The sequence below is a fragment of the Myxocyprinus asiaticus genome, chromosome 34 (genome assembly GCF_019703515.2).
Source record: "Myxocyprinus asiaticus isolate MX2 ecotype Aquarium Trade chromosome 34, UBuf_Myxa_2, whole genome shotgun sequence".
NCBI lineage: Eukaryota > Metazoa > Chordata > Actinopteri > Cypriniformes > Catostomidae > Myxocyprinus > Myxocyprinus asiaticus.
The window spans coordinates 18,590,593-18,616,015 of record NC_059377.1 but is presented as its reverse complement, the minus strand read 5'-3'; the positions used below and the strand labels follow the sequence as shown (position 1 = coordinate 18,616,015).

Below are 25,423 nucleotides of genomic sequence, written 5' to 3'. Positions count from 1 at the left end.
CATGATGCTATTTCATGATGCTATTTCATGTTGTATCACAACACAGTGCATCGCACCCTGCTGCGTATGGGTCTGTGTAGCTGCAGACCGGGCAGAGTGCCCATGATGACCCCTGTCCACCGTTAAAAGTGCATATGTCTGGAGCAGTGGAAGAAGGTCGCCTGGTCCGATGAGTCCCGTTTTCTTTTACATCACATGGATGGCCATGTACGCTGTTTAACTGGGGAAGTGATGGCACCAGGATGCACTGTGGGAAGATGACAAGCCAGTGGAGAGAGTATGATGCTCTGGGCAATGTTCAGCTGGGAAACCCTGTGTCTGGCCATTCATGTGGGCTTCAATTTGACACGTGCCACCTACCTAAACATCGTTGCAGACCAGGTACACCCCTTCATGGCAATGGCATTCCCTGATGGCAATGGCCTCTTTGAGCAGGATAATGCACCCTGCCACACTGCACACCTTGTTTGGGAATGGTTTGAAAAACATTATGAAGAGTTCAAGGTGTTGCCCTAGCCTTCAAATCCCCTAGATCTAAATCCAATTGAGCATCTGTGGGATGTGCTCAGTGTTTCCCACAGGATTTTGTGAGACTGTGGTAGGTGGACCTCGGACCCTCTAGGGGGGTTGGGGGGCATGCCCCCCCATAAGAAAGTTAAATGCATCAGTCTGATGCACTTTGAGAGCAACATTAAGAGGCAAGATCTTTGGAGAACTTTGTGCTCTTGTAAATAATTTTGTGCTCTAGTAGTAATTTAATCATAAACACATTGGTTGTATAGATATGAATGGTGATGACATGGCAAAAAAGTCACACCCACAAAGCATAAACGAGATGGAGTTTAATGCAGTTCACAAATGGTCAAAACACAAAATTGACTAGAGCATACATTTGAGCCAGGGCTCGACATTAAGCACTGTCATGTGCTTGTCCTCCGGACAAGTAAATTGGTCATTCACTTGTCCGAGTAAAAAAGTTACTTGTCCGGAGAGAAAAAAGGACATTTAAGTTACATGTTCAAGTAACGTGTTAAAAACATGTTGCATGTTTCCTAAAATTACGGCCGATGCCCAACCTAATAGTGTACCTATGCGATCAACTCAATCCTCTGCGACAGAAATGTAAACTGCACTGGGAATGGGAGGAGGCTATTGTCATATGGTAATTATTTTATGTTACGTATGTGTCATTAACAGCAGGGATGCTCATAGTTCTATGGAATGAGATCTACTTTTTCATCATGTTATTGCAGCAAGACCTACCATGTACAATAAAGGCTAAACTTTATCACAATACCAAAATGTCAGTAGTCGGTAGTGAAATTTGACGATTCTCAATACCAGCTTCAAAACTACAACAAATAATAACATTAACTAATATGTTAATTATGGAAGAATGGTTTCAAGTTCTTAATTATTCAAGACTAGTAAACAGTCAGTAATAAAGTAATAAAATAACAATAAAGATTAAAAACAATAGAACTAAAAATACAACTTAAGAAAATTCAGTGCTTTTTTAACAGCTTTAAAAAAAAATTAACCGCAGTATCAAGTATTAAAGTAAACATTCAGAATGAAATGCAACATAAAACTATTACTGGTCTTTACTGTATGATTATAATACATTAATACTTTTTAAAGCTTTTAAAGTTACTCAGTCAAGAGCAGTGAGTGTTTTCTCGTTTCCTTGTTATGGTTGTTGGATTATTATAATGACACACTAGATGGCAGCAGGTCTATTAGCTTACACTCCTTACAAGTCCGAGATTTTAATAAAAATCTGCTTTTTTCTCCGCTGTTTACATTCACTTTAGACATCACTCTCTGTGTTTACATGAATACCTCACCAAGACGGGCATTTTGAAATGTATTTGACCGATCAGGCACGCATTAGCACGGGCATTTTCAGCACACACATATGCCGCCTGTCAATCAAACAGGGCGCAGCTGTTACTAGATCGCTTGCGAATTATAAAATTACGTGCTCTTGATTACTTTCAACAGCAGAATAAGAATATGAACTTGGGCTGGGAGTGAGAGATGCTTTGCCGAAGCAACGGCGCAAAACACAACGTTAGAGATCTTTTATGTTATTATGAGAAGTGTAAAAATATTTTTGGTTCATTATGAAACTGTGGCAGGACAAAGTAATTAGTAATTAGGTAGGTAATTAATAGGAAACACTTGATGTGCTGGACCAACAAGTCCGATGCACGACAGCTCCACCTCACAACTTACAGGACTTAAAGGATCTGCTGCTAATGTCTTGGTGCCAGATACCATTGGACACCTTCAGGGGTCTTGTAGAGTCCATGCCTCGGTGGATCAGCGCTGTTTTGGTGGCACTCAGAGGACCAGCAGCATATTAGGCAGGTGGTCATAATGTTTTGGCTCATCGGTGTATTTTGCGTCCTGAAAGTGATGTGAAAATGCAGTGTATCACTGTATATTTTAGCTGATTGTTCAGGATGTAGAGGCAAAGGTAAATGATGTGAAAATGTTTTTGGATGAACTATTCCTTTAGTACTTAACATGATATATAGCCTATTATGTTTTGTTGAATGTGGAACTGCCATTCATTTATCACAGTATAGGCCTTAAAAGAAGGTCACGGTTTAATTTTAGATGCTCTCATTTTTCTTCTCTCTGTCTCTTACTCTCTTGTCTATTTTTCTAACTTGTCTCTAAGACCTTGACAATTTTTATGGGTCAGTCTGAACAGTGCTGGTTTGATACCCCCAGCCAAGCATGAATCCAGGCCAGACCCAACATTTTTCATTGACCAGCTCTCCACTGATCTCTATTCATAGCTTGAAGAACCCAGAGCCACCTCAACAGCTGTGAGAGCAGGGGCGGCTGGTGTTTAGGAGCCCACAATGGGTGGAACCAACATATGCTCTCTCTCATTCACTGACATTAGTCAATTTACCCATCATCCCCCTAAACCTCTTTTAATGGGCAACAAGATGTTAGAAGCTCTTGAGTTTGCCACCCAATGCTAAAACCCAGCTGCAGAAATTAGGCTACCATGTGTGCTCTTTTTAATGTTTTGAGAGGATAAGAGTGACCAGCTCAATGGTGTAATCTGCCCTTGGGTTGTGACAATTAGCACACATATCATTTTTCCTAGAAAAATCAAAAGTATTATTTTATTGTATATCACACAAAAGTGGATTGTTTTCATGCCATTCATGTTAATGGTACTTTTCCAGATGCAGAAGTGTTCATTAAAAGCCAAGCATGAAATGGACCCCATTAGAATCCTTATGCAGTCTATTAATTAATCTATTTTTCTTGTGTTTTATGCTGATATGAATTGTTAATTTCACTGCAGAGCCCATATTGTAAGTGGTATGCTTGCTTCCTTGACAATAATTTCTACATTTGAATTTGTATTAAAATTACTGTTGAGAGTAAATTCGGAGAATAATTAGGCCTACGTGCTCTTGACACAAAATCTAAATTTTATATATAATATATATCAAATTGTTTTTTTGCATACATTTTTTTTTGTGTCGTGTACCAAGATTTTTGTGTTGTGCTGTTATTTGCATGACAATTAAATATTATATTGCAAAAAAGCATTCTTATTAATGCAATAAAATGAACCTAATTAATATTATTTAATAATTAAGATTATGAAATGTAATCCTATTTTTTTTTTATTATTAAAATTTTATTTAAATTAAGTATTTATAAAGAATGGTAATATTTGCTTTACTGATTTTTAATGATTATTATAATTTAGATAAAAATGTGTGCTGCTTTTAATAATAAATTAAAACATCTTTGTACCCAGAAAAAAATATTATAATTTCTGTATTACAGAAGTTTTTATTTATCTTTTATTTTTTTACATTACAGTAATGAGAATTGGGGTGAAATGGTCCTTGGCTTCATCATCAAAACAGAACACAATATAATTTTAGTTTATTTATTTATTTTGATTTTGGGGTGAAAAATGATCTGGACAACTTCAGGAGATATTATCCTTCTAAGACTAAAACTAAGGCTCAGCACCCACCTGAACAGATTAAATGGAAGTTAGCATGTAGATTACTGCTGTCACACTACCCGTTTTGAAGTTTGTTTTTTGGATAGCAGCTGTTTTCTGTCTGATTTGATTGTGTTGCCTTATATCAAGACAAATATACACATTTTGTGACTTGACAACTACATCATATCAGCTAATCATTTTCAGGTTTTATTTTCTCCAAAATAGACTTAAAAATAAAAACATCATCAAACAGTCACTTCGTATTGAATAATTAGCATGTCTCCATATTTCCTGTTATTGTGTAACACTCCGATATGCTGAGCAAGAAGCCCATGAGCCTGTTTCCTTCCTACATCTTCAGTTGTGTCTTTGAAATTTGCCGCCTTTTCACTTAACTCTGGCTGAGCAGTTTCCTCTTCTCGTGATGAACGCCTACTTCCTCCTTCTCCTTCACCTCTCTTTCTTTATCTTTGTGTCTTTCTCACTGTCCAAGAGCAGGTTCTATGAAGTAGCTTGAGAAATATTGCTTTAGTCTTGATTTTGGAGTCTTTTGTTGATAATGTGTATGTGTGGATAAGCGGCATACTGTACTGCTGAAGAGTAATCGGCTTACAGTGAAGGAGACACAACTTGTTTGACCAGGAGGTTTCCGGGTGAGTTTCTTTATGCTTGTAAATGAGCCCGGGCCTTGAAAGGCTCCAGGGTGTGGCTTTGGGCACTTGAATCACCTATGTTGCCCTTAATATCTTACTACAGGTAAACCTGTGAACCAGGCCGAATTTGGTAGATCTCATTACGTGGTCTATTTGTTTCACTGTGGCGTCTCCAATGAGTTGTCATATTGTCCCATTTTAAGCTTGCATGGATAGAACATAATTAATTTATATTCTCCTAAAACATTTTTAAATGTGCATCTGTTGAGTAACACTATCCATACTGTACTGCTTTGTATATCTATATCTATATCTATACTTCTTTGTACTTGCAGGCATTCATGCATTTGTATGGTTGAATGTTTGTGTGATTGCTGAAAATCTAAACATTTTTATAGTTATGGGGTGTTGTAGGATAATTGTTACTGGGTGGTGAAGTTTGCCTGTATGTGCAGTGTGAATCAAATATGAGGAGCTGGTGATGTGTAAATTGCTGCTTAGCTGTGAGATGTAGAGTCTTTGACAGAGTAATTTGACAGGATATCCTGGTTACTGCATAAGAAAAAGAGGGCTTGTTTTTGAGACAAAGATGCCTGCTGCGGCTCGCACTGATAGAAACGAGAAACTGAATCACTTGATAAACTAAACTGCTCATTATTTTGTGACACAAGGAAACTAAAGACATACTCAAAAGAATTCAAAAATATACATCTCTTTCCATTTCCCTTTTTTTAAATGCATCACTTTTAGTAGTAAGGCCAGGAAATGGGTGGTTCATATCAGTGCATACTGCCAAAAAAATACTTTTGGCTTGATTATCTCTCAGTGTTTGTCAAAAAGAGATTACATTAACAAAAATGCACCAAAAACTATGCTACTTCCATGTTTTTTGGACATGGTACCATGGTAATACCATTTTTTTTGTTTTTTTTTTGGACTTATAACAATATAATACCCTAGTTTTTGGACATGGTACTTTGATGCCATGTTTTTTGACATATGCCATGATAGTACCTTGTTATTCTTTGAAGGACTTTGAGGTACCATGTGTTAAAGGAATATGGTATTCAGTCAGTACGATGGTATGTTTAATAGTATCATGATATAACCAGTCGGAGTCAACAAAGCTTTATCGGCATGATTGCATTTACAGTATTGCCAAAGCATATCCAGTACTTAAAGTATTAAAATAGAGACAATCTATTGTATTGATTGTATCTATATAGACCAGTCCCATTGTTTACAAACATTGCAGCACATGTGTAAAACTGTTATGTTAGATTTGAAAAATTAGACAGCTAGCGCAAGCTAGCTCCATTAAATATCACTAAAAGATAATATAGAATCAAATTAGCCTTCAGGTTCAAAGCTAGCTAGGTTTGGGTACGTTATTGCTAACAAAACAGCTAGTTATAGTAATTAATTAAACAAAAGTATGACACAGAGCCATCATAAATACAGAAATGTGCTTAGCAAAACTATTATAAGGATATGAGTTAGGGTTAACCCTCAGTCTGATAAAAGTAAAAGCCTTGGTTTTTGCTATTGCGATTTTAACAGCCAACAGCACAGCACAACATTTCATGTACCTTAACCAGACAATTTTAAGTAAAAGGTAACTTTTTGAGGACTGTTTGGTCAGCTAACTATACAGTAGGTTTGGTTTACTGTTCACGCTAGTGATTTGCCACCATTTCTGTCTGTGACATAGGCAGTGACCTTGCCAAAGTGTTGGTCTAATGACAATCTATTACCATCATTGTACCATGGCACTGCCACAGTACTTTTTATAAGGGTGGTGGAAAAAAACAAGTGGCCAAAAACACTTACAAAGTCTTTCATTTTACAAATTCCTCTCTAAGGCTCTCTAATAGGTGATCTGTGAATGAATGAAAGAAAAGTCAAAATGAAAAAAATGACTTTTCCTTGTACTACCTCTTTTACTGTACTAGTTTTGACTATGTAAAGTCAATGTAAGGCCAACATAGTCTCAAGAACTGGACTCGTCTTGGACTGGACCCACAGTTCTGACTCTTTAGGTTTGTACTGGTCAGGCCTGCAGGGAAGAAATGGTAACTGTCTTGCATCAGTGTATGTGTGTGTTTGAGAGAGAATGTGAATAGTAACTCAGTAGCTGTCTCTCATCTCTTTGTTTCTCAGCCCAGATAAAGCTCACTGCTCTTTTGTAGGCCCTAACTTTGCAAAGTTTCTAGAGGTGTCAGATGAATCACTGTAGGGCTCTTTTGAAATCTATGCAGGACAAGGCCAAGAGTAATCCCAGCACCATGAGTGAACTGAAACCTTGGAAAGAGTGAGTTTCTGAGTATTTTTTCACTTTCTTTTTTGGGTGATTGTCACGTCTGGTACACTGCAGCTGCTTGGATTAGTGGTGTTGGTTTCTCTGCAAGAGTCAAGTCTTGACAACATTTAAACAACACTGGGGCTATCACTGTTACCATGCTATTACTGTGGTAATACCGTGGTATTTTTATATAAATATGTTGAATGGGCCGCGACTGGCTGAAGAGGGCCGCAAAACGCTGCCTCTATGCCGAAGTGGGCCGCAAACTACTTTTGGGCTGGGTTGTATGTCAAATCCAGGGCCGAAATCTCTTCCCAGTCCACCCCGACTTAAAAATAACCAAAAGAACAATTTTAAACAGTAATGAAAGAATGTATTTTATTTTACTTTTATTTTATTTAAATTAAAATTTTACTTAGCATTTTAAATGGGTTCAAATATAAATTTTTATTTTATTTTATTAAGAGGTACCTAGCAACCGCTCACCTTCTGTCTACTGATGTTGCTCTAACTGTCACATGACAAAAATGGTCAGAGGGGGAATGCGTTCTGGCCTGGGACGCAGAACAGAAAGATAAAGAGAGATTGATAGGCTTAACTTATCGCTTTATTACTGAAAATCTTGAAGAAAGGCTTTAAGGTAACTGACATTTAATGTTGCAGAGAGGTACAGATGGCCGGCTAATATAAATATTAGTTCATTTCCGAGTATATTTTCTGTCACGGTTATGCAAAAAGTTGCCGTATGTTTGGGAATGGGTGTTCAGTTGCTTTACATTTAGAGAGAAAGGCTTGTTAAAAAGTTGTTAACTGACCCTTTGCCATGCCCAGACTATACTTGGGCTTCACTTACTAACTATAATTAATGTTGCTGCGCTTACCTGCCTTTGCCTGTTGTCTTGCTGTCAAACACGATGTGAGAAACCATTGGATGTGGTGTGAGTAAATTACCTCAGGAATTATTAAACAGCACCTGGATCAATTATTGACTAAATTGGGCAAAGCAATGTGTGATGGATAGGCTTCAGAATCAATCATGTTGAACAATTAAGCCTCTTCTTTATTTTCATTTTCTGTTTGGATGGAAAATAATTATTTTGTTATAGTGCGATATGTAAATATCCATGTGCGCAGCGTGGGCTTATCTGTCAGTGGGCAGGGCTTCACGCGAGACTGAGACAATTGAAGAAACATGGACAGGGTTTTTCTGGCATTGAACAATTTTCTGTAGCTGCCCAAGTGAATTGTGACCTTCATCGCATGTTTGGCATTTTAAAAGCGTGAATATTCTTCACATCTGACACGCAAATGTGCACGTGAATCCAGCAGGCTTTCCGATATTTGTGCTCCACAGACAGGAGAGTTAAGATCGGGATCACTCAAGCTGCTCAATCATTTTTGACCCAGGAAAACCCCAAATGGAGAAATAAATCTCAACAGAATGGGACAACTCCCAAACAGGTCAATAAATTGAAGAGGAGCTTGTTATTAAAACAAGTGTGACAGTGTACAGAGCAGAAAAATGTCATCTGCAAACGGTTTTGCACGACGATAATCATTCGTAAAACAAGCAATCTGTTTTACCACCTCAAAATGAAGAAAGCAAAAGAATATTTTGAAAGCCAAAAGATGAACTCTATTTGGTCATTTATTTATTTATTTTTACATATTTATTTTGTTCAAGAAGTTGATTTTTATTTATTTACTTTGACATTGTTTGTCTTGTTCCAAATAAAGAGGAAGCCAATTTTTATTGATTTTTACAGAAAACCTTTACTATGTTGTGATCTATATATTTATCGTGATATAAAATTACTCATACCGTGATATAAGATTTTGGTCATATCGCCCACCCGTTAACTGTTCATATAAAAATTCTAAATTAAATTCTAAATATAAAAGTTTGAATTAAATAATTGGCATCACATTAAGTTTTTGTTGAATTCTTGATTTAAAATTTGCCATTGCCATAGAACGCTTCTTAAAAGCATGGTATTATCATGGTACATGTCCAAAAACATGGTATTACCATAGTGCATGTCTAAAAATCATGGTAAACATGTCAAAAAGCATGGCATTACCATAGTACATGTCTACAAAAACATGGTAATACCATGATAAATGTCCAGAAACACAGCATTACCAGAGTCGCCTTCATGACCAAAAATAAAAATCGTATTACCATGTTACTTGTCCAAAAACATGGCATTACCAAAGTACATATCTTAAAAACATGGTATGCATATCTTAAAGCATGACATTACCATAGTGCTTGTCTAAAAAAACATGGTATCACGGTACATGTTCAAAAACATGGCATTACCAGATTAGCCTACGTGACCAAAAAAATAAATAAAATGGCATTACCATAAAAATGGTATTAATGTAACTTGTCCAAAAACATGGTGTTACCATATTATATGTCTATAAAACATAGTATTGCTATGCTATAATGTAAAGTGTTTCCCAACTTCATGTTTCCTCACGGTTAAGGTTAAATGTTCAGAGGAAGCTGGTGGTGGAGTGAGTGATTAATTCAGCAATTTATGTAGTGCTGGAGGGATTTGAATGGAAGAGCAGGCAATGCCATGTGTCCCTGCTCCCCAACAGAGAGAAGCATCTCTTCCTCTGCCTGTCTGACTGATTAGACTATGAAGCCCCCTGAAGAAATCAAATCCCTTCTGTCTGTCAGTGTGTTATCTTTCTCACTCCCTTTGTACAGAACCTAACATTATTGTAGGCTCAGTTAAAATATCCATGTCAACCAAAATGTTTTTTCCAAGTCAAATCAGGATTGTTTAGTAGATTTTCATGCAACTTGTGATAGATAATGTGTCTGTAAGTACTTTAACCAAAACTACTTTTCACTCTATCTTTAAGAGCCCTGGTTTTTGTGAAGGCACCTTACATAATAGTGTCCTAATGGTTTTGTGGTTATATCCACATATCCAGCATTTTATTTTTCACTGTTTCGTCAACATTCATATGGAATGAAACCACTTATACTTGAATGCTGTAATAGGTTTGTGCCTGTATATATTTGATCCTCTTGTAGTACAGCCAAACCAGTGAGACCAAATAAAAAGAGGTAGAATGCACAAAAATTTAAAAAAGGAAATGGAGAAATAGAAAGACAATCATTCAAGGTCATTACCACATTCAGGGGCGTGAACTTAAAGTAACAGTTTACCCAAAAGTTACAATTCTGTCATTTCGCTCCAAACGCATGACTTTCTTCATTGGATTACAAAAAAGTTATTTAGCAGAATGCCCGTCTCTTTTCCGTACTGTAAAAAACTTCTAGTCTACTCACCCTGTACAGTCCATACATAATATTACAAATGAGTGATAACTAGGTGAACCAGTGCACAATGACAGTTCAGACTCTGATACAGACAGCACACACACCTTTCCCAAGACAGACTCCCGTGGTAGCTTAAGAGCTTTGACTGTCTGCTGTTTAGAATGTACCGTTCCTGCATTTCACTAAGTCTGTTTCTAGGGAAATCAAATCCGTAACCGCAAGATGTGTCTCCTGCAGTTATCAGGAAAGCGGGCCTCAAATCTAACACAACCCGTTGCTTTGAACAGAAAATGGATGTGAATGCTCGACATATTGGTGACAACATTTTCAGGTCTGTTCGACAGCTAAACTCCACATTTCAGTGACAGTGTATATCATTTGTTACCTCTGTGTTGAGTGCTTTCAGTGGTACAAACTGAATCACTTCTCATGGCAGATGATTGCTTTTGCTTACACACACATACACACACACACACACACACACACTAGGGCTGCACGATAATGTTGAAAATGATTATCACAATAATTTTGCTAAAAATTTTAATCATGATTATTCATCATTATTATTATCATTATTTATTATAAGTCAAAGTAATTTGAGATACATTTTTATCACAGGGCTGCACAATTTGGACAAAAAAAATCACTGTTGCTACCGTTATCATCATATCTATTAAGTGATATGTAACTTTTGGCCCTCTAGTGGTTGAAGCATAAAACTGCACAGCCCGATCTCATGTAAATTTGTACATGTTTTACGAATTAGCTATTTCATATGATTTCGTTCAATTTCGTTGGTATGAATTCTTACGATTTCATCACGTGCAAATGCCTGGATGTGTAATGCAGAAGTAAGCGCGAGTTTCGCGTGCAAGGTGTCAAGGACATGCTTATTAATATTATGCCCTTACCCAAACCCCTTATTTAAACCTAACCGATCAGTAGAGTGTGTAAACATGACAGGAAGCTGTTATGTGTGACAGAAGCAAGTAATTGTCATGTATTAGATGAAAACTATGTCCAGCGATGTCCCTTGTACCTACAGTATAGTGACTTTTAGATCTGTTAATGGGCTCTCTGCTTAAAGGATAAAATGGCAAGTGTCCGTACATGGACTTATTGCTCCAAAAATACTTTATTGGCTTGCTTACTTGCTTGCAAAGTTTAGACCATTAGGCCAAAAAAGAAAAAAAAAAGAAGAGAAAAAAATAGCCTGAGAAAACAGCGGCACACACATTTAGAGACACAATTTGTGAAACACGAAACTGCAGCAATGTTATAAAATACTCAGAAGTCATGAATATTAGGAAGTATATAATAGTAACTTCACTGAAAAAAACAAAACATATAAACACATTGCGATCAGTACACATAAGTAATGTTCGATTCATTAAAGCATAGCCAAACAGTAAAAACAAACAGTTAAATCAATTAGGAGAGGGATATTTCTCCGCTGCTGTCCTGACTCCTGAAACCGCGACTGGACTGACTGAACAGCTATCGCTGTCGCACTTGCTTCTCGCTTCTCAACACACAGCCAGACCTTGATTCTCAGCTTACGGACATGACTGCATGGACGAATGACAAAGTAGTGTGCCCCTGAAAATGGGCATGTAAGGGGGGCTCTGTAGCACCCCCATTTTCACCTACCATTACCAAAATTGGTACATACCTGTATATAGTTCTCATAAAGCCAAACAACTTTCATACTCAGTCATTAGCTCTGCCCATCAGGAAGTCGGCCATTTTGAATTTTCTGAAAATAGCAGGTTCTGAACTTTTAAATACTCCTCCTAGGGGATTCATGTGACTGGCACCAAATTTTGTGCAGCATCATGCCAAGACATTTTAGATGCTAAACTGCGAACAGATTTTTGATATTTTGAACGGTGTCGCCATGGCGAACCAATAAATTTATGGCTAAAAATGGAAACAGGAAGTTTCTTACATCTTCTGTGTGCATTGTATGGTTTTGATGAAAATTCAGCTGTATGTTTGGTAATGGGGGCTGATCACATTAATGTGGCTATTATGTGTCATGGTCATAGCACCATCAATTGGCAGCAGGAAGTATGGCATTTTTGACAGATTTGAAAAAGCCTTCTTATGTTTACATGAATTGCTTCAACATTCTTTAGAATAATGTCAAGACACTGCTGATGTAAATTTTTAAAGGGATATTTTGATATCTTAAATACAGTTGCCATGGCAATGCATTAATTGTTATTATTCCTTTCTTCCTGTATTTGGGTGTTTTTTAGGCTCTTGGCATGCTTAAAATGTCATGAAATTTTGCACACACATCAGAGTCATTGCCATTAGGTCAGGGCCAAAGTTTACGCATGTGGGGGGGTGGGTCTCTTTAAAATGTGTGTGTGACGGCCTCTATAGCACCCCCATGTTCACCTACAGCCACCAAAATTGGTATATATATATATATATATATATATATAATTCTCATCAAGCCAGACAACTTTCATAATTATAGTCATTAGGTGATTCATGACATAATTTAGCACTAACCCCTTACCCTACTGCTAAAAGAAAGCTTTTTGCTTTTTTGGGGAAAAAAGTGTACCTTGTGCTCCTGTGGACAAAGGTTGCCTATTTCTGACTCATCACAATTTGTTTATTTTTCTCAGTGTATTTTATAGTTTATATAATCTCATCTCTGATCTCTCTTGATTTTTAAATGTTCTGAAGAAAGTGTAAGGGGAGCTCTTCAGTGAAAAACTCACTGCCACAAAGCTAGGATGTTGTAGGTGGTTGCCAGGGCATTGCAATGTGGTTTCTAAGGTGTTATGAGTGGTTTTTAGCATGTTGTTATGCAATTTGAAAGGTGCTCTGGGTGGTTGATAGGGTGCTTACTGGTCAAAAGAGCCCAGCCCCAAGTCTCTATAAGACTCTGGTGCCTCAGCAGTACCTCTAAAAAATTTGTACAAATATTTTAATAATACAGTAATTAATAAAAAGTTTAAATGTTTGAAAGAGTGAGATATTCTGTCTGTTTGAAGAAAAGCTGTGCGAAATGAATTGACTTTTGTCATACGACATGACATTTTTTTAATATGGAAACTTCCTACAAGTAATGAAACAAACATTTCCAAGACAACCGCCCTGTAAACTTCGAATGGAACAGCTGCCATAGCAACAGAGCCTGGGTAGTGTCTGTGGAGAGTATTATGGGATGAGTCATGGCAGGCGAGTGACATGGCAGCTTGTTTGAATGGCTTGAATGAATGCTTGTTTCACTGGCTGCATGTGTTCTTGTTTTCCCTCCAAGAATCATCCCCATGCATTATGGAACGATGGATTAAAAATGTAACAGGGTTTATCCACAAGGACCAACGATGATCCGCACTATTCTAACTGTCAGATGTACTGAATAATTTATACAGGGCTTTAGTGGATGTCAGTTTCCTTTTTCAGCTAATCTAACCTATTCAAAGAGAGGATTAACTGTTTTATTGTACTTAAATGTAATGGTATTTTAGACAAAGTTATTAATTAAATATTGTGATATTTAATTGAAAAGTTGTTCTGGAATTAACTTCTATTAGTTTGACAACATGCAAATGTGTTAGCCTTATTTGATAATGTGCTTTATCCTCCTGAGACACTAGCGTGACTGCTGTATGCATTTTCCATTTCTTTTTTTTATTATTTGTAAATAGTAGCACTTAATAAACATGCCAAAACTAATTTTAAAGCAATTAGTTATCCTAAAAATGTATGTCCACATATGTGGACAATGGGACTAATTTATGAAATTTTAAATTATACCAAGCTATAGAAAGTCAGTTTATTTTTTAAAAAACTTTTTTTTATCAAATTGTTTATTATGTTTCCCAGGAGTGTTGGTTGTTTAAGTTTTTGAGACATTACAGACATTATAACTGATTTTCTTTAAAGCTGCTTTGGAAAAATGTGTATTGGGAAATGAACAAATAATAAACTATACAAATAAAAATTATTTGACTTGATTTGACTTGTTACAATATTTTTTTTTTTTCTATTTTGGCAACAAAATCTCAGTGTTCTCTCATTGCACTGTCAAACAAGTGATAGCCAGTGCTGAAGCATTTTACCAATCAGAAATTAGCATAATTAATTCTGATACAAATAATGGCCAGCATCGTCCAATCACTGCCAACCATGTTAAAATAAAATTATCTATTATAAATTCTGAATCTAAGTACTGATTACCATTGTCCCATGTCTGCCAATCATGTTGAATGGTTCAAACATCATCTGCAGCCTGAAACTGAACTTTTGATCTGAAGTTTGGATTAAATGCACTTGGCTTCATAGGAAAGCTATAGGATGCTTCCTTGCTCCCTATTAAGTGAATGACTTAACCTCCATTCTGCCTGCACTAGTCTCAGGACAGTTCGAAATACTCCGTATTTTTATCCTAAATCCATATAAAGTCTCCGAAAGCAAATTTTTTTTTTTCTCAATTTGAAAATTCACAGTAAATATTGGATTTCCAATGAAAACCTTATGCTATTGTACACATTTGTGTACATTGTGTTTAGCAGTGTAACGTTTTGCGATTAAATTGTTCAAATAAAAAAAATGGCTTATCAGATTAAACTAGAGACTAATCATTTGACTCAGACAGTTTTAAATGTAAAAACTTAATTAGGTTTCTTACCAGTTGTAGTTTTGTTGGCGTTTCTCCCAAAGACAAACTCTGCTATGATCGGCGCCATGTTGTTTCGTCACATTACTTTGTCCATCGAAAGTTTAACCCTTTACTGACAGCCCAGAGTCTCCTGAACTGAGATCAGATGGTTTAAAGAAATGTAATTATGCGTTACGTATAGTGAAGCCAAAATACAATGTCCACGCATGTGTAAGTGGGATTGCACAAGGAAGTTTGTGTTCCACTTTTTTTTTTTTTTTTTTGTCTCACTGATGCTCTGATGCTTTTTATGTGTAATATAGACTTACTCTTAACTCTTAAGCTGCAAAAACTAATCATTTATCAAAAGTAGTTAAATCACAATGGATAATGATACTGCAACATTGATATATTAACATATGACTGCCTACATTTGCATATATACCACACTTCAGTATAAAGTGACTTGAACTACGCCGGTTCAATCGTCAATAGACAATAGTCATTTAAAAACAAACTACAAATTGTTTTCGTTGCAAGAAACCTGGACTAACATTCAGAAATGGACTTCAGGGAGAAAATCTAATCTAATCTAATATAATATAATATAGTAATATTAGGGCCCCTAAAAATATTCTCCATTAAAATTTTCATACTTGTACTGTAATCACACACATGTAAATCTATTTTAAAGAAGTTATACGATATATTGCAGCAATTAACTTGCCACTAAGATTTGTCATTATGTTTTTTTCTCAGTGTGGAGCTCTCAAAGTGACACTGTTCAAGTCAAAAGCTGTGAATTTCTTTGAGTTCCTCAGTTACAATTTTAAGGCTTATGGTTCTTATCAGCATATTATCTAGTTACAAAAAGAGCTCTCTGTTTTGACCCCAAGGTCAAACATGTTTTCTAACCAAATATTTGGTGTCTTAAGTTGTCGCAGCAAAAATAACAAGCAGGTGGACGGGAAGGAAGAAATGTATAGATCAGTTAGAGAAACGTGGCTAAAGAAAATGAATATAATAGAAAATTAACTATTTACAGAGAACTTGAAGTCATTTATTTCAAATATATTTTATATCACACTTTACTTTGAAATATACAATTTTAAAAATGTATTTCTTTATTTTTTATTTTATGAACTGAGTGTAAGAATACTCGGCTTCATACTACAATACTACAGTAGAATACTCTGCTTCATAAATAATCCTTAGTTGATCTTGAGCGATAAGGCTGAATTTGAATAATATTTAGATAACTAATGTGCATTTACTTTTTTTAAAAAAGTATAGCAAGAACAAATCTAAAACATAATTCCATAATATTATGGGATAGTTTAATATGGCCAGTTCCAGATTTTTTTTTATTTACATCTTATTTTTTACATTTCTGTGCTGATTTTTGGAGAAACTATGAGAAAAGCTGCGGAATATATTTACAAAATGTGTTAAATAAAGCTGAGAGTGCTGTGATCATGTTGGTAACTTAATACATAATCAAATTTTTCAAAATATTTAATAAACAAACACGCAAAGGATTTTATGAATGAAGGGTGTCTCAATAATAATCAAGCATTCAGAATATGAAAGCAATAAGCTTATTTATTTAATGGTCTTTCATCTCTATTTCTCAGTTGAATGCAATCATTTTACTATGTTTAATCGTTTATCTGATAAAGAGAAGATTTTTTGAATAACTGGTATGCATAAAATGACCCTCTCTGTCTCCCTCTATAGGCTTGGATGAGAGCCAGGCAGCAGTGAGAGGCCACACCCTCCGTCAGCGCAGTCATGCCGCCCCCAGCAGACATCCTGAAGGTGGCCATCGAGTGGCCGGGGGCCTTTCCCAAACTCATGGAGATAGACCAGGTTAATGCCAATAGCATAACTTAGAATAGCCTGTCCATATGCCTGTGGCTGTGAACCTGCTGCTAGTGGTCACAGGCCAAGAGATTCACTGCTCTCTAACTGTATTAACTGTCACAATTTCACTCTTTGCATCTCTGTGCCATAGTGTCATTTATGAGGTCTCATCTTTGATACTCCTATTTACACCTGCAAGGTCCAAGTCTATAACTAATGTTTTTGTCATTAGAAAAGTTTGCTTGTTTGCACATATCTGCATCAACTTCACTGGAAATACTGTATACTGTATATTTATGTTTATGAAAAATGGCTCAATGGTGTATGCTTGCTTTAAAGCATTGTTTTGGAGTAAATACAAGTTTAGCTCTGTAGACAGAATCTTTGGCATGTTGTCAATAACCACAGAGAATAATTTTGACTTGTTCAGTTCAAACAAATATTGTGTTTATAGTAATGCTCTTACAGTGGATTTCAATCGGGCAAGTTTACTAGAGGGTTTAAAAGCAAAAATGTGAAATGTATATTTTGTTGAAACATTTATATTAGTTTATTGAATATCCCCTTGACTTTGACATTCGACACAACCAAACGTATGGTCAGTATTTGTAGAAACTGATGTGAATGTGACACTATTGTTGGATATGAAGACCGTGTATTAGCTGTAAGGACATTTGGTAGAATATCAGTTCCTGGTCTGGAAGAATAAGTCAAAAGTTTTGTTTTGCAGAAAAAGCCTCTCTCAGCCATCATTAAAGAAGTCTGTGAGGGGTAAGTAACATGAATTTTACAGACTTTTCTCATTTTCTTCTTTATGCTGGAGTAATTTTTTTTGTTTTTTGTTTTTTGTTACATGGCAACAGACTTCGTCAAATAGCAATCTCTGATGTTTCTCCGAATCCCCTCTAGGTGGAACTTGCCGAACCCTGAAACCTATGCCTTACAGAATGCTGATTCCACCAACTTCTACATCACCGAAAAGGTTTAATACACCACTACATCTCAAAAACACCAAGCATTACTAAGCTAATTTCAAAAGATACCTCATCCCAAACCGTAACAACATATCTTCTTTTTAACCCAGAATCGCAACAACATCAAAAACGGCTCCATCCTGCGGCTTACTACATCTGCTGTGAGTAGCAAATTTGAATTTATTTTTTAACTCAGGTCTCTGAGGGCTTTATCAGTGGGAAGGAACTGCCTTTAACCTCTGAACCCCCTCCCACTCCATCTGACTCCTGTAATCCTTCAAATGCAAGGGGTGAAAGGTTACATTACCAAAGCTTCCTAAAGTGTCAGAAGCTGAGAAACACTCTTGCGTGACCTGTCAAGAAATGAGGTTTCTGTGCAAGTTTTGTGCCACATATTATATTAGAATGGTAATGTCATTCAGAAAGTGGCTTTCAGATGACCCATCTGAATTTGCAGCTTGGGGATGATGATATTTAAAGCTGATGTCTGTGACATTTTAAATGGTCCCCTCTAGCATAATGACAACAATTGCTGTTCCTCCTCCTGTGATATTCTGCACCACACATTCTTGCACTAGCCATGTTTGACAAATGCAAATTCTGTCATCGTTTACTCACCTTCATATAATTCAAAACATGAATGACTTTCTTCCATGGAACACAAAAAGAGAGGTTTAGCAGAATGTTCACGCATTCTTTTTCATACAATGAAAGCATACAGTGAAATTTAAGTTGTTATTCACTGACAATCTTCACCTCCACTGTAGCTCTCAAGTCATTTTCAAACTTTATTCTTCAAGTTATCATGCACCAGGTTTGACATCAGTGACACAGCATTGGTTCTCGTGTCTCAAAACCAAGTTTAAAAAACTGGATGTGAAGATTATCAGTGAATAATGGCTTAATTTTGGACTGTTCCTTATAAAAAACTATCATATGACTTCTGAAGACTTGGAATTTAGCGCATAAGTCATATGGGATATTTTATGACTTTTAGGGTGCTTTTTGTCAATTTATGAGCTTGACAGACCTAGTCTCCATTTAGTTTAATTATGTCATTATATGGAAAATTCAGCCTTAATATTCCACTGATAAAAGACATGCCAGCTTGGAAAAACATGAGGGTCAGTATATGATGACAGAATTTTCATTTTTGGGTTAACTTTTTATAACCAGGCTTACATTGGTGTAATTAAAATATTGGGTTTGGAGAATAAAATTATCCATGCATATACGAAGTTTGTAGTGATGAGAGATCAAAATGGCAATAAAACAGTCCTGAAGGAAAGTAGCTTTCCATTTCTAAGAACTGAATGTACAGAATAATTTATTATTGCTCATTTACACTGAAATTATACATAAAAAAACTGAACAGAAACCAAATGGATCCTAAAGGATAAAAGATGCACTATTAAAAGGATAGTTTACACAAAAATGAAAGTTTTGCGATCATTTACTCACCCTCATTGTTCAAAACCAATATCACTTTCTTCTGAACACAATTTTGAAAAATGTTGACCTTTATTTTTTAATTTTTAACTTTTTTATTTTATTTTTTAATGGAATTGTGTCTGAACATCACCTTTGTGTTCCATAAAAGAAAGTAAATCATACAGGCTTGGAACAACATAAGAGTAAGTTAATGATGATAGAATCTTAATTTTTGGGTGAATTATCCCTTTAAATATTTAAAACTTTTAGGTGATACACTAACAAGCTTAATACTCAGTAATGAGGGTATCATTTGGTATTCAGCAAGCCAGTGATTTTAGGTGCGTCCCAGACTGCACACTTCTGCGCTATTCTACGTCATTTTCTAGTGTAAGTAGTGCGATGTTTGTGTGTTAACACTGAAAATGCAACAAAAAGATGCACCTCTTCAACCGCCAAAACGGAGTGTTACCTGTCAGCGATGCGGATCTGACAAAACAATTGTAAATAATGGATAATCTAGCAACTATACTTCAGTGAAGACAGCACCTTACAAATGTAAGTCGAATGCTTTACCATCACCCCACGCTGTGTGAATATGTGCACTGTTTGAGATTAAAGTGTTAAACTGAGGTGGGCAAATGTGCTAAAGCAGCGGGAACGCATTGCATGCTTTGAAACGTCACTTCCATCAGCTGTTAAACAGTGAATGCGTCTGTTGTAAAAAATTGTTAAGTGTTCCATTTGGAACGATACTACACTTTGAAAATTCATACACTACTTGGCAGAGTGCATATATTGTATATTGTAAGTGGATTGTATAGTGCGTCATTTAGGACACAGCTTTCTCGTCCACTTTCTTGAATCGTGTTACTAAAGGCATGACCTCCTACATGATGATCTGTCACCCGTTCATTAACACGCCTTTTCTGTGGCCATGGTAACAGGCCCAGATGGCCCAGCAGCTGCACGAGCGCATCCAGTCCTCCAGCATGGACATGAAGCTGGACGCTCTGAAGGATCTGGCCAACTCTTCACGAGACATCACCTTCGCTCAGGAGTTCATCAACCTAGACGGCATCTCGCTGCTCACACAGATGGTTGAGAGCGGCACAGAGTAAGTCACTTTTTTCATCTTTTTTTCTGGCTACCTTTCATCCTATAACTGTTTTTCATCAAGATGCTCTTGGTGTTCACTCGTTGGTTTGTCCTGTTAGCAGGGTTAAGACAATAAAAGCCTGAATTTAACAATAAAGAGCCAATGATTTGCACTGTACTCTGTTTGTTTAAACATCTCAATGAGATTTTAGATGTTGTTTTCAAATTCCAAAAAAGTTGTTCAGCGATATTTGGTTATCAAAGAACACCCACAAAACAATGTGCTCTCAGACACAATACGCCAAAACATTTTCCCCCATACACAACACAACACAACACAACAATGTGTCCTCAAACACAACACGACACAACAATTTGCCCTCAGACACAACATAACAAAACAATTTGCCCTCAGACACAACATAACAAAACAATTTGCCCTCAGACACAACATAACACAACAATTTGCCCTCAGACACAGCATAACACACACATTTGCCCTCAAACACAATATAACACAACAATTTGCCCTCAGAAATAACGTAACACAACAATTTGCCCTAAGACACAGCATAACACATACATTTGCCCTCAAACACAATATAACAAAACAATTTGCCTTCAGAAATAACGTAACACAACAATTTGCCCTCAAACACAATATAACTCAACAATTTGCCCTCAAACACAATATAACTCAACAATTTGCCCTCAAACACAATATAACTCAACAATTTGCCCTCAGAAATAACATAACACAACAATTTGCCCTCAGACACAGCATAACACATACATTTGCCCTCAAACACAATATAACACAACAATTTACCCTCAGACACAACATAACACAACAATTTTCCCTCACACACTATATAACACAGCAGTTTATCCTCAGACACAACATAACACAACAATTTACACTCAGACACAACATAACACAACAATTTGCCCTCAGACACAACATAACACAACAATTTACCCTCAGACACAACCTAACACAACAATTTACCCTCACACACTATATAACACAGCAGTTTATCCTCAGACACAACATAACACAACAATTTACCCTCAGACACAACATAACACAACAATTTGCCCTCAAACACAACAGTTTGCCCTCAGACACAACAATTTGCCCTCAGAAACAACATAACACAACAGTTTGCCCTCAGAAACAACATAACACAATAATTTGCCCTCAAACATTACACAACAATTTGCCCTCAGACACAACATTACACAACAGTTTGCCCTCAGACACAACATAACACAACAGTTTGCCCTCAGACACAACATAACACAACAATTTGCCCTCAGACACAACATAATACAACAGTTTGCCCTCAGAAACAACATTACACAACAATTTGCCCTCAGACACAACATAACACCACAATTTCCCCCCAAACACAAGATATGTTAAACAATAATTTGCCCAACAATTTTCCCTAACACTTACAAAAAATTTAATTAGCCGCAAACTTGCAGCAAATTTGCCACTTGTTATTTTCACATGCAAATGAGCTTCACCGCAGATGTTTGACAGAAGTTTGCAGCTCTTCGCTGGTAGTGGTGAACCTTTGACAACAATGGACAATTTGCTGCTCATTTGCATGTGAAAATTATCAGTGGCGAATTTGTGGCAAACTTGCCATGAACTGTCGATTTTCGTAAGGGCAGACACAACACAACACTTTGCCCTCAAACACAATGTAACACATAACGTTTACCCCTCATACACAATATAACACAATTTTCCCTCAGACACAACACAACACAATTTGCCCAACAATTTGCCCTAAAACACAACATATCTCAAAACTTTTATCCCCATACACAATATAACACAATCTGCCCTCAGACACAACATAACACAACAATTTGCCCAACAATTTGCCCTAAAACACAATATAACACAACACTTTGCCCTTAGGAAACATAATACAATAATTTGCCCAACACTTTGCCCTCAGACACAACATAACACAATTTACCCTCAAACATAACAATTTTCCCACAGACACAACATAACACAACACATAACACAACAATTTGCCCTTAAACACATGACAAAACAATTTGTCCTCAAACACAACACACAAAAAAAAACATAGCTTTAAACACAGCACAATGCAACAACACAGCAATGTGCCCTGAAACACAACACAACAATGTGCCTTCATTCAACAGAGATGCACCATCTGAATAAGGTGCAGAGATTGTGTATTGTGTAGACACAGGCATATTAATAATAAATGAAGAGTATACATTTCATTCTCTCCTTCAGTCTCCTCTCTGATATAAAGCAGCCGTGTGGCCTGGCCATGAGGGCCATCTTAGTTGAAGGTTAAAGTGGGGATAGACAATCTGCTGAGCTAGAGCTTTTTCAACTCTTATGCTCCCATGAGGCGGCAGAGCTCTGCCAGCAGACACAAGCTGCCTTCAGGAGAGAGAGAGAGCAATGGAGTACAGAAACATGAAGTTAGAAAAAAGAGAACTTAGAAAGATATTTAGACGCAAAGTCAATGAATAAGAAAGCAATAAAGAATATATATATATTCTATATATTCTCGGGAATATATATATATATATATATATATATATATATATATATATATACAAAGCTGAAATGAGCTAGAGGGAAGAAATTGTTTGAGGAAAGACAAGGTTGTCTAACTTCATGTGGACCTGCTGGTAAAACAAGATAAACTACCACAACTCCACTTCAAATACGGTCCACACAGATGACCGCTTTCATTCCCTAGAAATTAGTCAACATGAAACCAAAATTGGCCCTTTTACTTTCTTAATGGGTAGTTGACTCAAGGGGTGGCTCACACAAATATGTTTTTGCATTGTTCGGGCAGTTTTTCAATTGTAAACATGCGCTAGATGGACGTCTTTAACTGTATAGCGCCATGTCTCACTCACTGCGAATATCCATAATTTTGTACTATACTGTTTACTATACATAGAACAGTATGCCAATGGAGTGGTATGTCCGAATCCACAGTATTCATGAAGCAATAAGTGAGAAATACCCAGATGACCTACTATTTCCGGTGAGATTTTTAACTGCGGATGGACAGGACACTTAACGATCCCATAATCCCTCATTAGCTGATGCAACGTCATGTTCAAAACACTGGATTTAAAGGAATGGTGGTGAATTGCAGGGCGGATGGCTCTTCTTAACTAATTGCTATATATACCAAGATAATTGTTCCTTTGTGCATAAATGGTGCTTGTTTAACAAAACCAAAGCAGATAGTTTTCGCAGTTGTTTTTATTACATCATATATTTGGGTCACAAGATGATGCCCATGTCCACATATGAAGTATGTCCGAAATCTATTAATACTATTTGCATGCATACCTAAAAGAACGTACTGTTTTGCCGGCAGATAAGTGCATCCTTCATCAAATACAGTACATACTGTGTGTCACGGATCCTTCTGACCCACCTACCAATTTCACTCAACCCTCTCACTCTCCTGAGTACTGATCACCCACACCTGCATCCAATCATTGCATCAATCAACCCCTCTATATAAACCTCACTCCCCTTCCATTCTGTGTCTGGTCTCAACTTCGTGTACAGACTCACTTACCTGTATCTCCAGCGTTAAACACCATCACGATTCCTCTCCTCTCCAGCGACTCTTCTACTCCAAACATTTCCTCTCCAGCGACTCCAGTGTCCATCTCCTCAACGCAAGCTTCGTTGTTGCACACCCTCCACCTCAAGGAAAATCACCATCTCTATCAGCATTAGTATTCATCACGTAAACTATCTCCACTGCAACCCAGTACTGTCACGTCATCACTTACGTGCTGTCTTTGTTTGTTTGTCAGTAAATACCTGCTTGGGTTCAAACATCATCCTCGAGTCTGAGTATACACTGTGACAATATGCGGTTTCGGACGCAGCTACTGTTTTTTTTTTTTTTTTGGTTTTTTTAGGGTCTCGTGCAGGAGCACCACATTTTTTAGACGCCGTGTTAAGTTAAATAATCAATTTTAGATTCAACATTTTATTAATGTATAAGGGACAATGTAAATCTTAGATCCCGTAACTGATTACCATTTACATTTTTCACAAATGTTTTCCCTATTATTCGCTTATTTTAAATAGTCTTTCGGTGTGACAGATGTACAAATGTTTTTACTTATACAAATATTTCACATATTCTCTCAGTTATGAGGTCATAAAACCTGCATTCATAGTCATTTTAAAACAATTGTCAAAATATTGTTTAAAAAGATCAATTAGATGAAGTATAAAAGTATTTCATGTCAAGTACCCTAATACACATTCCTGGATTTTATTCAAACAATGGGCTAGTTGCATAGGTTTCATTTCTGGTTTAGCGAGTGTATTCAAATCCACTTCTGGTTTCACCAGGCGCCAGTCATGAGGTGTTTACAGAAAAGGGATTTCGAATGTAGCTTCACAATGAAGACGCATGAGGTCGATCTCATAAACAGTGTTTATTGAAGGCTGTTGTCGGCAACAGCCATGCCGTACACTCTGTAACTGTTTGGAGAACCACACTTGAAACAGCGGTGAACCCCTTCTGCCCACAGTTTAACCCCTTGCACGCCCTGAGCGAGGCATCCCCACACACAAATACATGAAACATTCAGGGACAGCTCTCAATGCCAGACATTACAACCCAGTAAAATGCATAACACAACAAATTTCTCTTAATATCTCTTATCAATATAACAATAAACAACATTTCAACACGTTACAGTATGCAGTAGGAAGAAACTTTAGACCACAGTAATAGTGGTAAAAAACGTTTACCATAGAAATAAACATCAGAAACAACAGTAGCTCATCTAAGTTTCTGTGAACATGAATAAATAATGCTAGGCTTGGATTCAGATTCGGTTAGATATGCAATTTTAAGTTTGATTTGAAACTGCAGGGTGAAAAATGTCATAGAAGTCCTCTGCTGGAAAACAACCAACACATTTTATAAAGTCAGTTTAAACATATGCAACTTTAGTCCCTTTTTGGTAACACTTAACTATATGGTGTAATTCGCAAACATTGGTTAATGCATTTGGTATGATGAGCTAACAATGCAAACATTTTTACAGCATTAATCTAGGTTAATGTTTCATTTAAATATACTATTGTTCATTGCTAACATGCACTTAAG

The 25,423-nt window shown here is 36.6% G+C and overlaps 1 protein-coding gene across 4 annotated transcripts in view; it reads left to right on the top strand.

The window, feature by feature from the left end:
* Positions 1-25,423, top strand: part of LOC127425490 (engulfment and cell motility protein 1-like) — a 178,930-nt gene that overhangs the window by 59,470 nt on the left and 94,037 nt on the right. Inside the window, exons 1-6 of one of the 4 annotated variants that reach the window (XM_051671554.1) lie at positions 4,432-4,650; positions 16,621-16,752; positions 17,477-17,517; positions 17,656-17,728; positions 17,831-17,881; positions 20,099-20,268. In XM_051671554.1, coding sequence (XP_051527514.1) covers positions 16,675-16,752; positions 17,477-17,517; positions 17,656-17,728; positions 17,831-17,881; positions 20,099-20,268 — 413 coding nt within the window. In that variant the 5' untranslated portion in view covers positions 4,432-4,650; positions 16,621-16,674. Of the gene's footprint in view, positions 1-4,431; positions 4,651-16,620; positions 16,753-17,476; positions 17,518-17,655; positions 17,729-17,830; positions 17,882-20,098; positions 20,269-25,423 lie in introns of those variants that run through there. The other 3 variants (XM_051671553.1, XM_051671551.1, XM_051671552.1) reach the window with 3 other exon arrangements.